Source organism: Heptranchias perlo, chromosome X (genome assembly GCF_035084215.1).
Source record: "Heptranchias perlo isolate sHepPer1 chromosome X, sHepPer1.hap1, whole genome shotgun sequence".
Taxonomy (NCBI): Eukaryota; Metazoa; Chordata; class Chondrichthyes; order Hexanchiformes; family Hexanchidae; genus Heptranchias; species Heptranchias perlo.
In genome coordinates, this window is record NC_090370.1 from 12432139 (window position 1) to 12448966 (window position 16828).

The window sequence follows — 16828 nt, forward strand, 5'->3', positions numbered from 1 at the left end:
CCCCCAAGGCAATGATGAGGTACAGAGGCGAGTCCAAGTGTTCACAGGTTCCTTTAACAGACAACGCTGATATTACGAGTGACAACAGTATTTATCCAACCAGATGTCAGTTAATGATATTTAGTTGTTGGATTACAACCTTTTTCGGTTGATACAGACACGAAACACCGAATGGCCTCCTTCAATGCCGGAAATTTCTGTGATTCTAATTAATCAGCGCATCGTAAAGGCGGGGTCTGAGTGATCAGGTTAGGTTGCAGCCCCAGTCCCCTGGCTTGTACCGTTTGAGTGACGTGACAGTCGGGTAATTATGTTCGGTGTAGCGGCGCGTCACAGCCTGATTGGCTCCCGCGGGGAGCCGTTAACCAATACACGCTTCGGGAAGGCGGGATCCGTTATATTAAAGTTAGGGTGAGCGGGCGCACGCCTCTGCGATGGTTCAAGATGGCGGCCATAACAAGAGGGTTTCTGGTTGTCACCGTGTGGTCGATGCAGTTTTTGTGCTTCTCGGCCTTCCTCAATATTGAAGAGCTTAACGAGATGAAATACGGCATCGAGATCCTCTCGGACCCCATCATTAAAGGGCAGGCAAGTTGGCCAGTGCTGTCACAGGGGGGGTTTGTGGTAGCCGAATGCCGTTGCCTTGAATGCAATCAGATTCCGACCGGTTCACACAGTAACTGAGGTTTCTCACAGGGGAGCTGTGTTTACACTTTAATGTGGTTTCATTGTTTTGTCTTTAGTTGACTTCGTTTTGGGTTGGTTGAAGAAACGCTGGGTGTCGTTTTTGTCATAATCACATCACTGGCAAGTGACGATGATGTGATTGATATGACATTGGGTTATATGTCTCTTAGCAAAAAGTGGAGAAGATTCTGCTCATTGTCTTTTCATAAATGTTATGCCCGTTTAGTATTTCTGTTAATAGTCACCTTGTGCCGTGTGTACACCTTTTTATATTGTGTAGCAGCTTTTAATCTAACTTGAATGTATTGATAGTGAAAGGATGAACTTTGGTGAAATACAGTAACTTTTGGTACTGGCATAAGGTGGTTCTTGGGTTTTAGTAGTCTCGATGTAACTTTGAGACTGAGATTCTAAGGCAAGTAGGTGGTCTTTTAAGGCCGCCTTTGCTGCAGTTTGCACCTTACTAGTTAGTACTGACGATGAAATTAAAAGATGAAAAACTGCTGAAGTAATTACATCTACTGAGAATAAAACTTTGGAGATGCCTTATCAACAAAATTAAAAGATTGCAGAATGATGTGTAATTGGTGCTCTTTCCCTTATGGATTTTTTTTCTTGTTTTGAGTCCTGAAGGTCTGAGTTTATCCCAGCTGTTGTGTACTTTTTATGTTGCAAGTGGAACAGCACAGGCTGCATCCAATAGTATAGGTAGTTGTTTTGTGTTTACTTTGGCTACAGTGAATTCCTTATCATCTGTTTGCACAATGTGATGATATCTTACTCTGCTTTACACATTTCCTTTGGTTACATCTAGCAACTAAACTGATGGTATGGCACCTGCTATTCCCAGGGTAGTATTCCAGTGTCATGTGAACTGTATTTACGGTATAATAATTTGAGGAGTGTGTTTATAAATCCCAGACTTGTAACTGTTGCAATTTAGTATATCTCCTGGTGAGGTAATTCAGAGAAGCTGATATTTATGTATCCTTGGTAATGATTCAGAAGATTTTACTTGCCAATTAAAATAGTGAGCTCTCTGTGCAGAAGATGGTTAATGCCTCGTGTAGTTGAATATCCTCCTGGCACTCACTGTATAGGTTCACACATGAAAAATGGCCATTCAAGCGACACGCTAGAGGTGTCCAGGGACAAAAGTTGCAGGAAAAAAGGAGTGGAGAAATTGGGTTATTTGAGTCTCTGGCATATGGAGTTAAAAGTATATACTGAAGTTTGGTAGTGCTGTCTCAGTTCAGTGGATACTATAGTTGCCTTGCTTCCAGGTCAGTTGAAATAATAAACAGGACAATCTCTAGCTCCTACCCTTGCATAGCTTGCTGACTCGGAGATCCCTGCCCCCTCCAAACCCCACTGGCCTCCCACATCCAGACTTTAAGATTACTGTCTTTGCCTTCCATCCCCTTGTGGCTTTGCCCCTTCTGACCTTTTGTGATCTCTTCCTCAAACATTGTATATCAGCACACATACTCCGGTCCTTCAGTACTGTGCCAGATCTTTGTTCTCCACTCCACCATTGGCAGTTGCTCCTTCAGCCACCTTGCCCCTGCCCACCAATTGCCCACCCTCAGCATTTCCACCATGCCACCTCCTTGCCTACCTTCAAATACCTCTTTAAGACCTTCTTCTTTGACCATATTTTTGGATCCTCCTTACTTTTATCCTTCTTTCTTGTCCTGCCCTCTCCACATGCTCAAGTGTCCACTCCTATCCCCCTGTAAGAGATGTTTGAGACACCACTTCTTGTAATGAGTGTAATAGAAGTGTAAATTAATTGATTACAGGTCGTGAAAAGGAGAGCTGTTATCCCTGGCAGAGGAAAAACAGTACTTTTATGTCTTTTTAACACAAAATTATGAAGCTTTTACTTTTTGCAAATATAAGTGAACCTCCTGTGACTTGCCACAGAAAGTCACGATGAAGCTAATTTCCCTCTGCATTACTGGTGCTGTAGGCATAGATATGAAGATCAACAGCTTGTGAAGCTCCATCTAGTGATGGAAGTGGCAGGCGTGCCTGTCACTTAATGGTGATGCCCAAATAAGATGTGCATGAAATAGCGATTGTAATAAATTATAGCTTAATTTGGCAGATTGTTGGGTATAGAATTGCAAAATTAGTTATTTTCTAATGAGGGAGCAGCACTACCTTGGTGTTCCAATATCTTGTACCATGAAGTGGCAAATGTGGGTTTGTGTGTGCTGTTTGCCACATGTCAAGGGAAAGAAAGAACTTGTATTTATATGATGCCTTTCACAGCCTCTGGATGTCCCAAAGCACTTTACAGTCGATGAAGTGCCACCGCTGTTATAATGAAGGAAATGTGACAGCCAATTTGTGCATAGCAAGGTCCCACAAACAGCCACGAGCTAAATAACCATACAATTTTTTTTTTAGTGCTGTTGGTTGAGGGAAAAATGTTGGCCAGGACACCAGGGAGAAACTCCCCTGCTGCTCTTCGAAGTAGTGCCATGGGATCTCTTACGGCCCACCTGAGAGGGCAGACGGGGCCTCGGTTTAACGTCTCATCTGAAGGAAAAGGCACCTCCGACAGTGCAGTACTCCCTCAGTACTGTACTTGAGCACATAATCTAGGCTGACACTCAAGTCTCTGGAGTGGGAATTGAACCCACAACCATCTGACTCAAAGGTGAGAGTGCTACCCACTGAGTCATGGCTGACACCTAAATACACTTTAATGTCGCTGTGTTTGGAAGATTCTGTTTGAAGTAAATACAATAGGAAAAACTTCTTTGGAGGAGTCTGAACATGTTGCAAGTTCTTCAAGATAAAGTGTGCATAGATGGGTATTTTGTGCAAAACCAACATATGAAAACAAGAGAACATGATTTAGGAACATAGGAACAGGAGTAGGTCGTTCAGCCCCTTCTGCCATTGAGATCATGGCTGATCTGCATCCTAACTTCATTTACCCACCTTGGCTCCATATCCCTTAATACTCTTGACGAGCAAAAATCTTAGCGATCTCTGATTTAAAACTATTAATTGAGTTAGCATCTACTGCTTTTTGTGGGAGAGAGTTCCACACTTCTACCACCCTTTTGCATGAATAAGTGTTTCCTAACTTCTCTCCTGAATGGCCTGGTTCTGATTTTAAGGTTATGTCCTCTTGTCCTAGACTTCCCCACCAGAGGAAAAAGTTTCTCCATCTACCCTATCAATTCCTTTTCAATATTCTTAAAAACCTCAATCAAATCACCCCTTAACTTTCCATATTCGAGGGAATACAAGCCTAGTTTATGTAATCTCTCCTCATAATCGAACCCTTGGAGTCCTGGTAACATTCTGATGAATCTACGCTGCACTCCTTCCAAGGTCAGTATATCCTTTCTAAGGTCCAGTGCCCAGAACTGTACACAGTACTCCAGGTGTGATCTAATCAGGGCTTTGTATAGCTGTATAGCATTTAGTGCAGTAAACATGCAGTTCGTGCATTCAGAAAGAGCATTGGATCAATTCCTCGCTCAACAGATATTAGAGGGGAATGATCTTGGTGTAGGACGGTGATGAGATGTTAATTGGGTTCTAAAACAGGACTTGGCAGAAGGAAGGAAATGGGTTGAACAGCTTTTTCGTCTGCTCCAGCTGCTTGAACTGTCCTGTAGATCTGTGGCCTTAATTTCCAGCCCCACTTGTTCAGTTCAAACCCGATTCATTCAGTAGCAAATTTATTTGGAAAATGTTAATCTATTTACAATAATATATACACTTTAAACTCGAGTCCTGGTCCAAATCCAGGCCTCTACTTTCTTTTCCGACCACTGAAAATTTCAGTGGTGTTTAACATTGAAGCCTTTGGGTTCAATTAGAGTCTTTTTTACCACTTGCATTATTTAGTTTACTAATTGCATTGTTTCTTAAAATATATGTTGGGCACAGCATTATGAAGTGTTTAAGGAACCTGTTTACAGACTCCATTGTGATGGAGTTCAGAATGGCTGAAATCTCGCACAGGTGGCACCAAATATGTGGTACCCACTGCGAATGTTGACCGTACTGGAGACCCTTATCCTACTTGCTGAATAATTGTGTTATCATTGTATAAAACGTTTGTACAGCAATGGAAATAGTGGACTAGTAAGTCAACAAATACAGAACCCTCGAGGCACATGCTATACTTGCCTCCGACAGAAATTCGATCCCGCTGACCGTCTGGAACTCTCTGGGAGGCTGCTGAAGTCGGCGGAACCTAATTTGAAAACCAATGGCATAGCGTTTATACAGGCTCGGGTTGAGTAATGGATGAGTCAGCATTTGCTGTGATAGGATGGGAGGGGTAAGAACTGTTATACATTTGATGTGCACATACTGTGATGGGTTCCTATTTTAAAAAAGACTAAGGGATTGGAGAAAAATTATTTGCAACAAAAATACAGGTGGAATAAATCAAAAAGAAAGTTGGTTGGGAATGGTAAGTCATATTCTTCCCATGGTATTGTAGACCCACAGAAATTTGGGGAAATGCTGTTTGGTTAAAGGTTTCAGTATACGCATGTTGGTCCTGTGGTAGTGATAATGCTTGTTTGTAAACTATAGCATGTGCTCAACAGAGGCTGTTGTGTCGTGATTGGCGAGACTTTAATTGCAAAATGTTGGATTTATTTGTGTAAACACTCCATTTTTTAGTAATGTCTACTTGACAGGCACCAGTGTTTTCCCATCAGTATTGCCAGATGTAGAACTGAAAGGGTCATGTAATTTTGTCCCAGAGTTGTTGCAAAGGGTTACCAGGTCTGATTAATTCAAAATATGGAAATACTGTATTGTAGTTGAGAAACAGGCAAAGCTTAAATAAATTACAGCACCTATTGAGAAGCAGCAAGCCTGACCATTTGTATAAATGAATAGATACTGTTCCTTACAGTAGAGGAATTTAAGTTAATAGGCCAGATATTTGCATTTGTAATCTGGCCACTTAAAAATTTGTGATATGGTTATTCTGTATCACTAAAGGAGGGTCCAGGAGCAAAATTGTTTGGAGTATGTACTTGAAGGGAACTGGAATAGATCAGACTGTAATCTAATTTTTTTTTCAATGAAGTGCAGGATTCATGGGTAATCATGTTGAATGCCTGTGGGCAATCAGCAAATTCTTTACTCAATCTAGTTGCACACAATGGGAATGGAATTGGCCTTCGGCTAAAGCGCAAAAGGGGTGATAGTGAATCGGCAGCCATTTTTACACTGGACCCAATTTTCTTTTCCATTGAAAATCAGGCGCCATGTAAAATTGGCTGTGTTATATTGATGGAGATCTTTGGCAGCCAGATATCAGACTCTAGTATATTTTGCCATTTATCAAGGCAGTAGCTGTTGTCTCAAGTTAATGTTCTGTATGTGCTCCTGTCTTTGTCTTGATAATTTGTTCCAAGTACTTGAATATTTTTGTCAGTTTTATCATATTTTCTCAAACCAATTGGTAGTAATTTGGAAACTTCATCCTGAGTAGGTATAAGGTGGCTGGTGTGGAATGGGCCACAAGGAGCACTCTTTAGAGTTTAGGGTTGAGGCAATTGCTGGAGCAGTCTAGAGGAAGTTATCTTCTGTCAACCCTGTGCTTGATGCTAAATCAGGCGCACAAAAGTTTTGTCCCAAGCACTGAACCCTCATCTTGAGTACAAAAGTTATCCAAAAAAAAGTGTGATTTGTATGATTTCAGTGAAGGACAAACACCTATTTGTCAAGATCATTTTGGTTAGAAAGAAATTGCACTTTATCACATCCTCGGGTTCACAGCCAATGAATTAATTTTGAAGTTTAGTCACTGTTTTGTCAACAAACACGGCAGGCAATTTGTTTCAGTTGAGAAGAAGCCCCATGATGACCCACTGTGAGGTCTCAACAGCTGGAGAAGATCACTTCTTCCAGGTTTTTCTACAGTTAGATGGTACTGAAATGAGTGCAGACCATCTTTACTGCTCCTATGGATGTTGATTCTGGTGCTTGAATACAATTGAAAAGCTGTACAGTGACCCAAAATTAGGTCAGTTGGATAAGTATCTGAGGGGCTGCTTTTAGACTGCAGCAAATGTCTCTTGTTGAACATTTTCTCCCCCCTCTGGTCTTTTTGGGGAGAACCTGACTGAACAAACTTCATTCTCCCCAGAGTGATGTCAGAAGCAATTGAAAAGTATGTTTGTAAATAGTTTTGACTGCATGCAAAACGCTAAAAAAATAGTGTTCAGCTCCATTTGAAGAGAAAAATTGATCCATAGACTTTTATTTTGTTACTTTTCAAGTAGAAACAAGTGGTTCCATTTTTAAAAATTTCAGTAAATTATAAAAGTGGGTGTGTGAAATTCCTGTACTATTTTGACTTGATCCATGAAAAAACACCCAGCAGTGCAATTAAGGGGTTGTGTTTGAGGTTTTTATACTTCCTCCCCTACTGACGACTGATGTACTGATGGCTACATTTAAAGCGATTTGAGTATTGCACAGCTCCTCCAATGACCTAATGAGTAAGAGTGCTGCCCAGTGTAATACTGAACCATACAGGCCAGAAGGTCCTAAGTTTGATTCCCAGTTTGTGATGAGTTAACTGATCTCAATCAAAGCTACAGTTGGTCTCGCTGGCCCTGGGTGAGGAAAGGGAAAAATCAGCCAGGGTCCCCACTCTTGATTTCTACCGTCACCCTTGCTGGAAAGTGTGTGTTTGTGGACATTGTGTGGACAGGATCAAGTCAGCTGTGATGCCCTTAATAAAATAGGGCTTACAGACGCTCACCATGTAGGCTCATGCATGAAAATGGCTACGCTCATGGGTATGATACCAGAGGAGCTGCCAGTGCCAATATAACCCTGTGTAAGCAAGAGTCAGTGCCTTGAGGGCAGGAAAGGAAGAAAATTGGAGAAACTGCAACATTGAAGTATAACTAACATGATGGTGACCCTAATCTGTGGAGCGAGAAGTCAAAACTGGACTTGCTTTTTTTTTATCTGCCTTAATAAACACACCTTAGTAAATGCACCTTAATAAACAAGTCAATTTATTCATTCCAATGAGTTTACTTGTGTTTGTACTAAGCATAATTAGTATATTCATACTTTTTTAAAGAAGAAAAATACTCTGCATTGTACCAATGCACTTCTCATGCATTACTTTTAATTCATGTCAGATTGTCCTGCCACTACCAAAACTTCTCTCCATTTTTGTACAGCTCAAAGCTCTCTTCAGACCGAATCCAAGTTTGAAAAGATAAAATCTGTACTGCTGGGTGTTTTTCCATAGTTCTAATAGGCATGAAACAAAAAATTCACATGTCCACCATTACATTTTACTGAAGTCCTAGCATCAACTTTGTTTACTGTTTGCAAGTTGAAGCACGACAAGAATAAGTGGAATTTTAAGTTGTACTTTATTTAAAACAAAGGGGAGAATTCTACTTGCTGTTGCTACCTGTTGAATTAAGCAGAGTCCACTTGTACTGTCATAACGAATGAAGTGAATCAATCTTAAAAAATGTTGGTGTTGTAGCTGAACAACGGGACCTGTGGTGGTTAGTTTTCTGCTGCAGCTGTGGATTAACTGAACTGTAATTTTTTGTTTAAATGCTGAAGAATAAAATCTTTAGTTTCCCTCAGTAGCTATTTTTTTAGCAAAACCGGCTACCTTAATACATTACTGTTGAGCAATCTGGTCTAACTGGAAATCAAGGTTGCATTTTTTTTTTTATTCGTTCATGGGATGTGGGCATCGCTGGCGAGGCCAGCATTTGTTGCCCATCCCTAATTGCCCTTGAGAAGGTGGTGGTGAGCTGCCTTCTTGAACCGCTGCAGTCCGTGTGGTGAAGGTTCTCCCACAGTGCTGTTAGGGAGCTCCAGGATTTTGACCCAGCGACAATGAAGGAACGGCGATATATTTCCAAGTCGGGATGGTGTGTGACTTGGAGGGGAACGTGCAGGTGGTGGTGTTCCCATGTGCCTGCTGCTCTTATCCTTCTAGGTGGTAGAGGTCGCGGGTTTGGGAGGTGCTGTCAAAGAAGCCTTGGCGAGTTGCTGCAGTGCATCTTGTGGATGGTACACACTGCAGCCACAGTGCGCCGGTGGTGGATAGGGTGCCAATCAAGCGGGCTACTTTGTCCTGGATGGTGTCGAGCTTCTTGAGTGTTGTTGGAGCTGCACTCATCCAAGCAAGTGGTGAGTATTCCATCACACTCCTGACTTGTGCCTCGTAGATGGTAGAAAGGCTTTGGGGAGTCAGGAGGTGAGTCACTCGCCACAGAATACCCAGCCTCTGACCTGCTCTTGTAGCCACAGTATTTATATGGCTGGTCCAGTTAAGTTTCCGGTCATTGGTGACCCCCAGGATATTGATGGGGGATTCAGAGATGGTAATGCCATTGAATGTCAAGGGGACATGGTTAGACTCTTAAAGGGGCAGTACTGAATTGTCATGTGATCCTAAATCCTATAAAGGAAAATAACTACATTTATCATTGTGTTTTACATTTTTTTTAAATGATTAGAGGTAGTTGTTTTTTGAATAAACATTTTGCATGGAACCTCTGTTCTCCTCAGTAACACAAGAATGGTGAGTTGTGGGTTTTATTCTCCATTTAATGACCATCTGAATTGGCCTTCATTGCTCTCCCAGAACAGTTGTCATATAAATGGCAAAGGACATATTGCATGGAGACCAAACTGAAATAGCAAGGCAAACTGATCTTTTAGCTCCCAAACTGGAACAGATAACCTGCTGGGCAAGGAGGACATTCATTCGTTCACCCTAACTAAGTGGTGCTCTGCCACATAGCACAAGCTTTCTTCCTCTGATAGATATCCAGAGATAGACTTGCTGGCAAATTTGTGTGAATGGATACTAATTCTGTAAATCCTGTTTCAAGGATTAGGACTCACATTCAAATTCCTGTCACAATCCAATCGCTTAAAGATATTTTAGAATTCCCTCATCCTGTGGATTTTTCCATTTCTTCAGTTTGCCCCCTTTCTGTTTGGAAGTAGAGCAAATATTAATATTGTATGGATGTAAAGACAGTGCTACCCAGTGTGGATTGTATTGTAACTGACAAGACAATTGAATTAACCCTACAGCTCATCTCAAAGCATAATCACTAATTTCTGGCAGGAAAGACTACCTTCAGCTCTGGCCAAAATTTATCTTGCATATTGTAACACACTATAGCCTAGCTTCAACAGCGACCCTTAGTGACTTGGGTAAAGTTACCATGTGTCATGGGTAGCCTGGAGCCTTGTTTGACTGCCTTAGAGAGTCAGGGTAGAATTTCCCAGGGTCTTTTCCTGAAATTGGACACTAGTTTCTTCCTTGTTTTGCCTCTCCCATGCGTTAGCATTACTACTGGTTGGGGAAAGTGGTGCATGAGGTACACCGTCTAATCGATGGGGCAGGCATTGATCAGCCCAGTGGTCTTTACTTGCCTTTTTCCATTTTTATTTTATTTGCAGGATGTGGGCAACACTGACGAGGCCACATTTATTGCCCATTCCTAGTTGTCCCAAGAAGGTGTGGGCCACCCAATACCAACAGTATATTTTCAGCAGACACCTCATGCTGTGCTCAAATGAATAGAAATATCACCACCACAATTGGTGAGTGTTCACTGGAATCTCTAAACGAGCTTTCATTGTCTGAAAACTAATCTATATTTCTCAGCTCTGCTGTTCTGTGAATTTAACCTCTTAATAGCTACATTTAGCTTAATAAAACAAACTTACATTGACATAATGCACCTCCTCAGGATGTCCCAAAGCACTTCACAACCAATTAAGTACTTTTGAAATATAGTCACTGTTGTAATATAGGACACGTGCCAGCCAATTTTTGTACAGCAAGGTCCCACAAACAGCAATGAGGCAAATAACCAGGTAATCTGTTTGTGATGGTTATGGGATAAATATTAGCCAGGACACCAGGGAGAACTCCCCTGCTCCTCTCCATCTAAGAGAACAGGCAGGGCTTCGGTTTAACGTCTCATCGGAAAGACGCCACCTCCAACATTGTAACATTCCTTCAGTACTGCACTGAAGTGTTGGCCTAAATTATAGGCTGAATGCTACCACTGAGCCAAGGCTAACACTAATAGCAGTATCTTTAACATAATTGACACACACATCCTTCTCTAACGGCATAGTTAGAAATCCCAAAACATGACCGTTATATTTGGAACTTGTTTCACTACCTAGTATCATGAGGTTTTTTTTGTAGCACTTCAACACCTAAATTTCCAGTTGTTGCTGATTTTTGTCAGTTATGTGATGTTGAATTTGTCCACTTGGGTTCCTGACTGCAAAAGAAAAATCTGACCCTTTGATAGTAAGGGTTTCAGTAATAAGCTGCTGTACTCCTGATAATTCAAAGTTGTTTTTTTGTGCGAAAAAGATTTAAATTATCCAATAATTGAATTAAGCAATGTAAAGGGGACTGCAAAGTAACAATTTATTGCTTTAAAAACAAATCAAATTATACTGTATTTTGCTATTCTCTTGGTGATAACTGTACAGGCAGTTAGATGTGCTAATTGCCTGGGATAGAAACAAACTGAAAGGGGGAGAAGCAAAGAACCACATGTTTCTCTTTTTGCCCCCCCAACCCCTCCCTTTCCAGACACTGAATTTTTGGAGACCTGCTTGCAACTGGTCATCAGTTCATTTGCTGTTTGAGGGAGCTTGCTGCGTGCAAATTTGCTGCTGCATTTGAACATAAAACATAAGAAATAGGAGCAGGAGTAGGCCAATCGGCCCCTCGAGCCTGCTCCGCCATTCAATAAGATCATGGCTGATCTGATCCTAACCTCAAATCTAAATTCATGTCCAATTTCCTGCCCGCTCCCCGTAACCCCTAATTCCCTTTACTTCTAGGAAACTGTCTATTTCTGTTTTAAATTTATTTAATGATCTAGCTTCCTGGGGCAGCAAATTCCACAGACCTATCACCCTCTGAGTGAAGAAGTTTCTCCTCATCTCAGTTTTGAAAGAGCAGCCCCTTATTCTAAGATTATGCCCCCTAGTTCTAGTTTCACCCATCCTTGGGAACATCTTTACAGCATCCACCCGATCAAGCCCCTTCACAATCTTAGATGTTTCAATAAGATCGCCTCTCATTCTTCTGAACTCCAATGAGTAGAGTCCCAATCTACTCAACCTCTCCTCCATATGTCCACCCCCTCATCCCCGGGATTAACCGAGTGAACCTTCTTTGTACTGCCTCGAGAGCAAGTATGTCTTTTCTTAAGTATGGAGACCAAAACTGTATGCAGTATTCCAGGTGCGGTCTCACCAATACCTTATATAACTGCACTTTATATATTTGCCTGCATAAATAACAACAATGACTGTACTTCATAGGTAACCCATTGGCTGTGAAGCACTTTGGGACATTGAGGATGTGGAAGGTGCTGTGGAAGTGGAGTTTATTTGTTTAAGTCTGTACCAGTGACGACCTGGATCTAGCTACTTGGCGCGGTAGGCTAGTGGTTCCTGCTGACTGTCATCTGGATTTCCCACTTCTACTTTCTAACCCCCACCCCACAAAATGCCTGGCCGTCACTCAGTAATTTCCTACTGCAGCATATTTGAGATCAGGAATCTGTGCTGTGAATTGTGGGTGCATACCTGCATGTACTGTGTGGTGTAGCTTGTTGGAGCTCTCATGTGATTCAGGAAAGAGGGGTATAGGAGCTACATTTTGGGGGACTGCAAATTGCGCAAATAACTCAAGTGGGAAGCTTTAAAAACCTATAGTTTCACAAAAGATTCACTGTTCGGAGTGATTTTCAAAAAGTATCTTCGAAGTAGGAGAGTGCAATCAAATATCTTTCAAGTTATATTCCAAAATAAATAATGTTACTTCCACATTTCAGTTTCTTGGACTAGCATGGCTGACTCTGCTTTTGACTTAGTTTGTCACCTTGGCCAGACAGTCTGGTCCCTGCTTGAACGTGGGTGGTATCAGCAACATAATCAGCCCTGTTCCTCTTTTGAGGAGCCAAAATTAAACCCACCACACAGGTTTATGCAAACTACAGAAACCACAGAGAAGACAGCTTTGCAGCTGCTCCATTCTAGGACTGTTCACTGAATATCCTTCAGCTTGTGGGAACATCTGTTTATGAAAATTAGTGAAACAGGATCATTTGCAAGGCAAAATTGCTGTATTGTAATACGTTAAATGTTTGCGGAGAGCAAAAATTCAAGCGGGCATTGGTTTAAATGGTACAACAGGCATCACTACACAAGGTTAAGTTACTGGCTTTGCACTTTCAAAAAAGTGTAGTTTTGTGGGATTCCTTCCAACCATATTATACCCATGAAATGAAGATTGAACAGTCTGAGGCTCCTTTCTGTAAAAAAGAGAAGGCTGAGGGGTGACCTGATGGATTATGAAAGAGTTTGATGGGGTAGATGGAGAGAAAATGTTTCCACTTGTGGGGGAGACTAAAACTAGGGGCCATAAATATAAGAAAGTCACCAATAAATCCAATAGGAATTCAGGAGAAACTTCTTTGAGCATGATTAGAACGTGGAACTCGCTACCATAAGGAGTAGCTGAGACGAATCGTATAGATGCATTTAAGGGGAAGCTAGGTAAACATGAGAGAGAAAGGACTAGAAGGATATATGTTGATAGGATTAGATGAAGAGGGGTAGGAGGAGGCTTGTGTGGAGCCTAAACACTGGCATAGACCAGTTGGGCTGAATGGCCTGTTTCTGTGCTGTATATGCCATGTTAATCTATGTAAATTTGGAGAAAATTACATATGCTAATGAGATTTATGCAGCCCCCACTTTTTCCTCCTATTGATTTCTTTATGTTGTGTAGCAAAGTGCCAATTGGCATGTACAAGGTACCGATGATTCACTGTGTAAGCAGCAGTTGCATGTTTGCATCCCTTGTTGTGGCAAGTTTTTTTTGTAATCTAAAGATTTTTCTTTGAACGTGCGACCGTCTCGTTTTCAAGTTAGTGTCTTCCTGATATCCATGAATCTTTCTTCAATTGCATTGAGGGTGGGATGAGCAACCGGCCTGCATAATTGAACTGGCCATTGGAGGTGGGCGAAAGTGTCTGTTGACTACTCTCCCCGTGGGAGGTATCTGGCTTCCACTCGGCACCTCCCGCAGTAACATGGCTGAGGTCAGGCGCTCAGTGCTGTGGGGAATGTGTGTTTGCTCACCGCTCTGATGCTGCATGTTGGTGATCAAGCACCCTGGACCCACAGTATGACCATCATGCCAGAAGAAGACTGAGAACATGAAGTGTAACTGAATATGTAAACAGTCTTCAAAAATGCTACTACTCACTGTGTGAGGGGCAGTTCCTTTTCACTCCTGGTGTTGTTTGCCTTACTGAAATAAAGTTGTGCAGGTGCCATGTGCTCTTGTGAAGCCATTATTAATCTACGAGTCTTGATGGTGAGTTTCAGCAGGCTATTCTTGTTATGTGGATGTGGGTGATGCTGGCAAGACTGTATCTATTGTCCATCCCTAGTTGCCCTGAAACTGAGTGGTTTACTAGGTCATTTCAGAGGGCATTTGGAGTCATGTGTAGGTCAGGCAGGGTAGAGATGGCAGGTTCCCTTTTCTGTGGGGCATTTGTGAGCCATTTGAATTTGTATGCCAATCTGGCAGTTTATTTTTTGGTACCAGCCCACGATTTACCAGATTTATTGAATTCACAGTGAGATTTGAGCTCAACAACAATTACTTGCATTTATATAGTGCCTTTTAAAATAGTAAAATATCCCAAGGTGCTTCACAGGAGCATAATCAAACAAAATTTGACACCAAGCCACAAGGAGCTATTAGGATAGGTGGTCAGAGTTAGGTTTTAAGGAGTGTCTTGGAGACAGAGAGGTTTAGGGAGGGAATTTCAGAGCTTAGGGCCTAGGCAGCTGAAGGCACAGCCGCCAATGGTGGAGTGATGAAAATCGGAGATGCACAATAGGCCAGAATTGGAGGAGCGCAGAGATTGCAGAGGGTTGTAGGGCTGGAGGAGGTTAGAGATGGGGAAGGGCGAGGCCATGGAGGAATTTGAAAACGAGGATGAGAATTTTAAAATTGAGGTGTTGCCGGACCGGGAGCCAAGCACAGGGATTATGGGTGAACGGTACTTGGTGCGAGTTAGGATAGGGGCAGCAGAGTGTTGGATGAGCTCAAGTTAACGGAGGGTGGAAGGTGAAGTCTGACTAGGAAGCACTGGAATTAATCAAGTCTGGAAGTAACAAAGGCAACCTCTAAGGTTGCTAGTCTAGTATCATTACACTAGTGTATCTGATCATAGGTTGGAGCTTGAGACACGCGCACAGAGCAGGGGTTGCTGAATAGTATTCAGCACAGGACACCTAGCTATTTTCTACCTTTCTCTTTCTCCCCCAACACCCAGAGGCACTGAGTGAGACCAGTTGCATTGCATCAACTGCTGCCCTGGCTGAGAGCTAATTCATGAACCTAGTCTCTCTGGATCAGCTAATTGTTGGATAAACATGCTGGAGTTGGTTGCCAAGTTTTAATGGCACGTATCCTAATTGGCATTCTAAATTGACTTGAGATGTCGGGGCAGAAATTGCGTGGCGCATCGAACCAAGACTACTTGCTGCTCCATAGATTTATACTAACCCACTAACTTACTGTGATCTTTTTGTTGGGCACTTCCTTAAATAGGAAGCGGAGAAGAGCCCAGTGTCAGTTCAAGCACAGCTAGGACCCTGGGAGGAGCAAGAGGATCCAGGAGGCAGTCACACCCCTTAGACTAAAAACTGTAGAATTGGCACATGGTCAGAGACTGGAGGGTGTGACTGCAAGTGAGGCAGGTACGGAGCTACAGGAGGTAGCATTGCAGGAGCCTCAGCCTCTGCAGTTGTCCAATAGATCAGAGGTTCTTGCAGCCCTTGTGGACGAGTGCAGGGAGGATGAGCAAACTGACCATGGCACCGTAGTTCAGGGGGTCATTCAAGTGGGGGGAGTAGAAAGGAATGTGGCTGTAGTAGGCGACAGTATAATTAGAGGGATAGACACTGTTCTCTGCAGCCAAGAGCGAGAGTCTCGAAGGCTGTGTTGCCTGCCCAGTGCCAGGGTTAAGGATATCTCCTCAGGGCCGGAGAGGAACTTGGAGTGGGAGGGGGAGGATCCAGTTGCCGTGATCCACATAGCTACCAATGACACAGGTAGGACTAAAGAGGTTCTGCTGAGGGAGTTTGAGCAGCTAGGGACTAAATTAAAAAGCATGACCACAAAGGTGGTAATCTCCGGATTATTACCAGAGCCATGAGCAAATTGGCACGGGTAAATCGGATCAGGGAGATGAATGCGTGGTGTGGGAGAAGTGGGTTTTGATTCATGGGGCGTTGGTACCAGTACTGGGGAAAGAGAGCTGTTCTGTTGACGGGCTTCACCTGAACCATGCTGGGACCAGTGTTCTGGCAAACCGAATAACTAGAGCAGCAGAGAAGGCTTTAAACTAGAGGGGGAGAGGGTTCAGGTGGGGTGAAGTTTAGATTGATAGAGAAAAGATAAGTAGTACAGGAAAGTGATGGGGGTAATGAGTGTGTGAGGAAGGGACAGAGCGTACAAATATAAGAGTGCACTAGCAAATGGGACCGGGGTAGGAAAGAATTGTAAAAAGACAAAATTAAAGGTTCTTTATCTGAATGTGCGCGCAGCATTCATAATAAGATGGATGAATTGACGGCACAAACAGAAACAAATAGGTATGATCTTGTGGCCATTACAGAGACGTGGTTGCAAGGTGACCAAGGTTGGGAGCTAAATATTCAGGGTTATTTAACATTTCGGAAGGATAGGAAAAAAGGTAAAGGTGGTGGGGTAGCTCTGTTAATAAAGGATGAAATTGGTATAATAGTGAGAAATGATCTTGGCTCAGAAGATCAAGATGTCGAATCAATTTGGGTGGAGGTAAGAAATAGCAAGGGAAAGAAATCACTGGTGGGAGTAGTATTTAGGTCCCCTAACAGTAGCTTCACTGTAGGGCAAAATATAAATCAGGAAATAAGGGGGGCTTGTTTTTAAAAACAAAAGGTAATGCAATAATCATGGGTGATTTTAACTTTCACAGATTGGACAAATCAAATTGGCAAAAGTAACCTCGAGGAGGAGTTCGTAGTGTAT

At 42.5% G+C, this 16828-nt stretch overlaps 1 protein-coding gene across 2 annotated transcripts in view; it reads left to right on the forward strand.

Annotated features, from left to right (window-relative positions):
• The first annotated feature begins 416 nt into the window (after positions 1-416).
• Positions 417-16828, forward strand: part of os9 (OS9 endoplasmic reticulum lectin) — a 68605-nt gene continuing 52193 nt past the window's right edge. For both annotated transcript variants that reach the window (XM_067976730.1, XM_067976731.1), the window contains exon 1: positions 417-588. In XM_067976730.1, coding sequence (XP_067832831.1) covers positions 445-588 — 144 coding nt within the window. In that variant the 5' untranslated portion in view covers positions 417-444. The remainder of the gene's footprint in view (positions 589-16828) is intronic.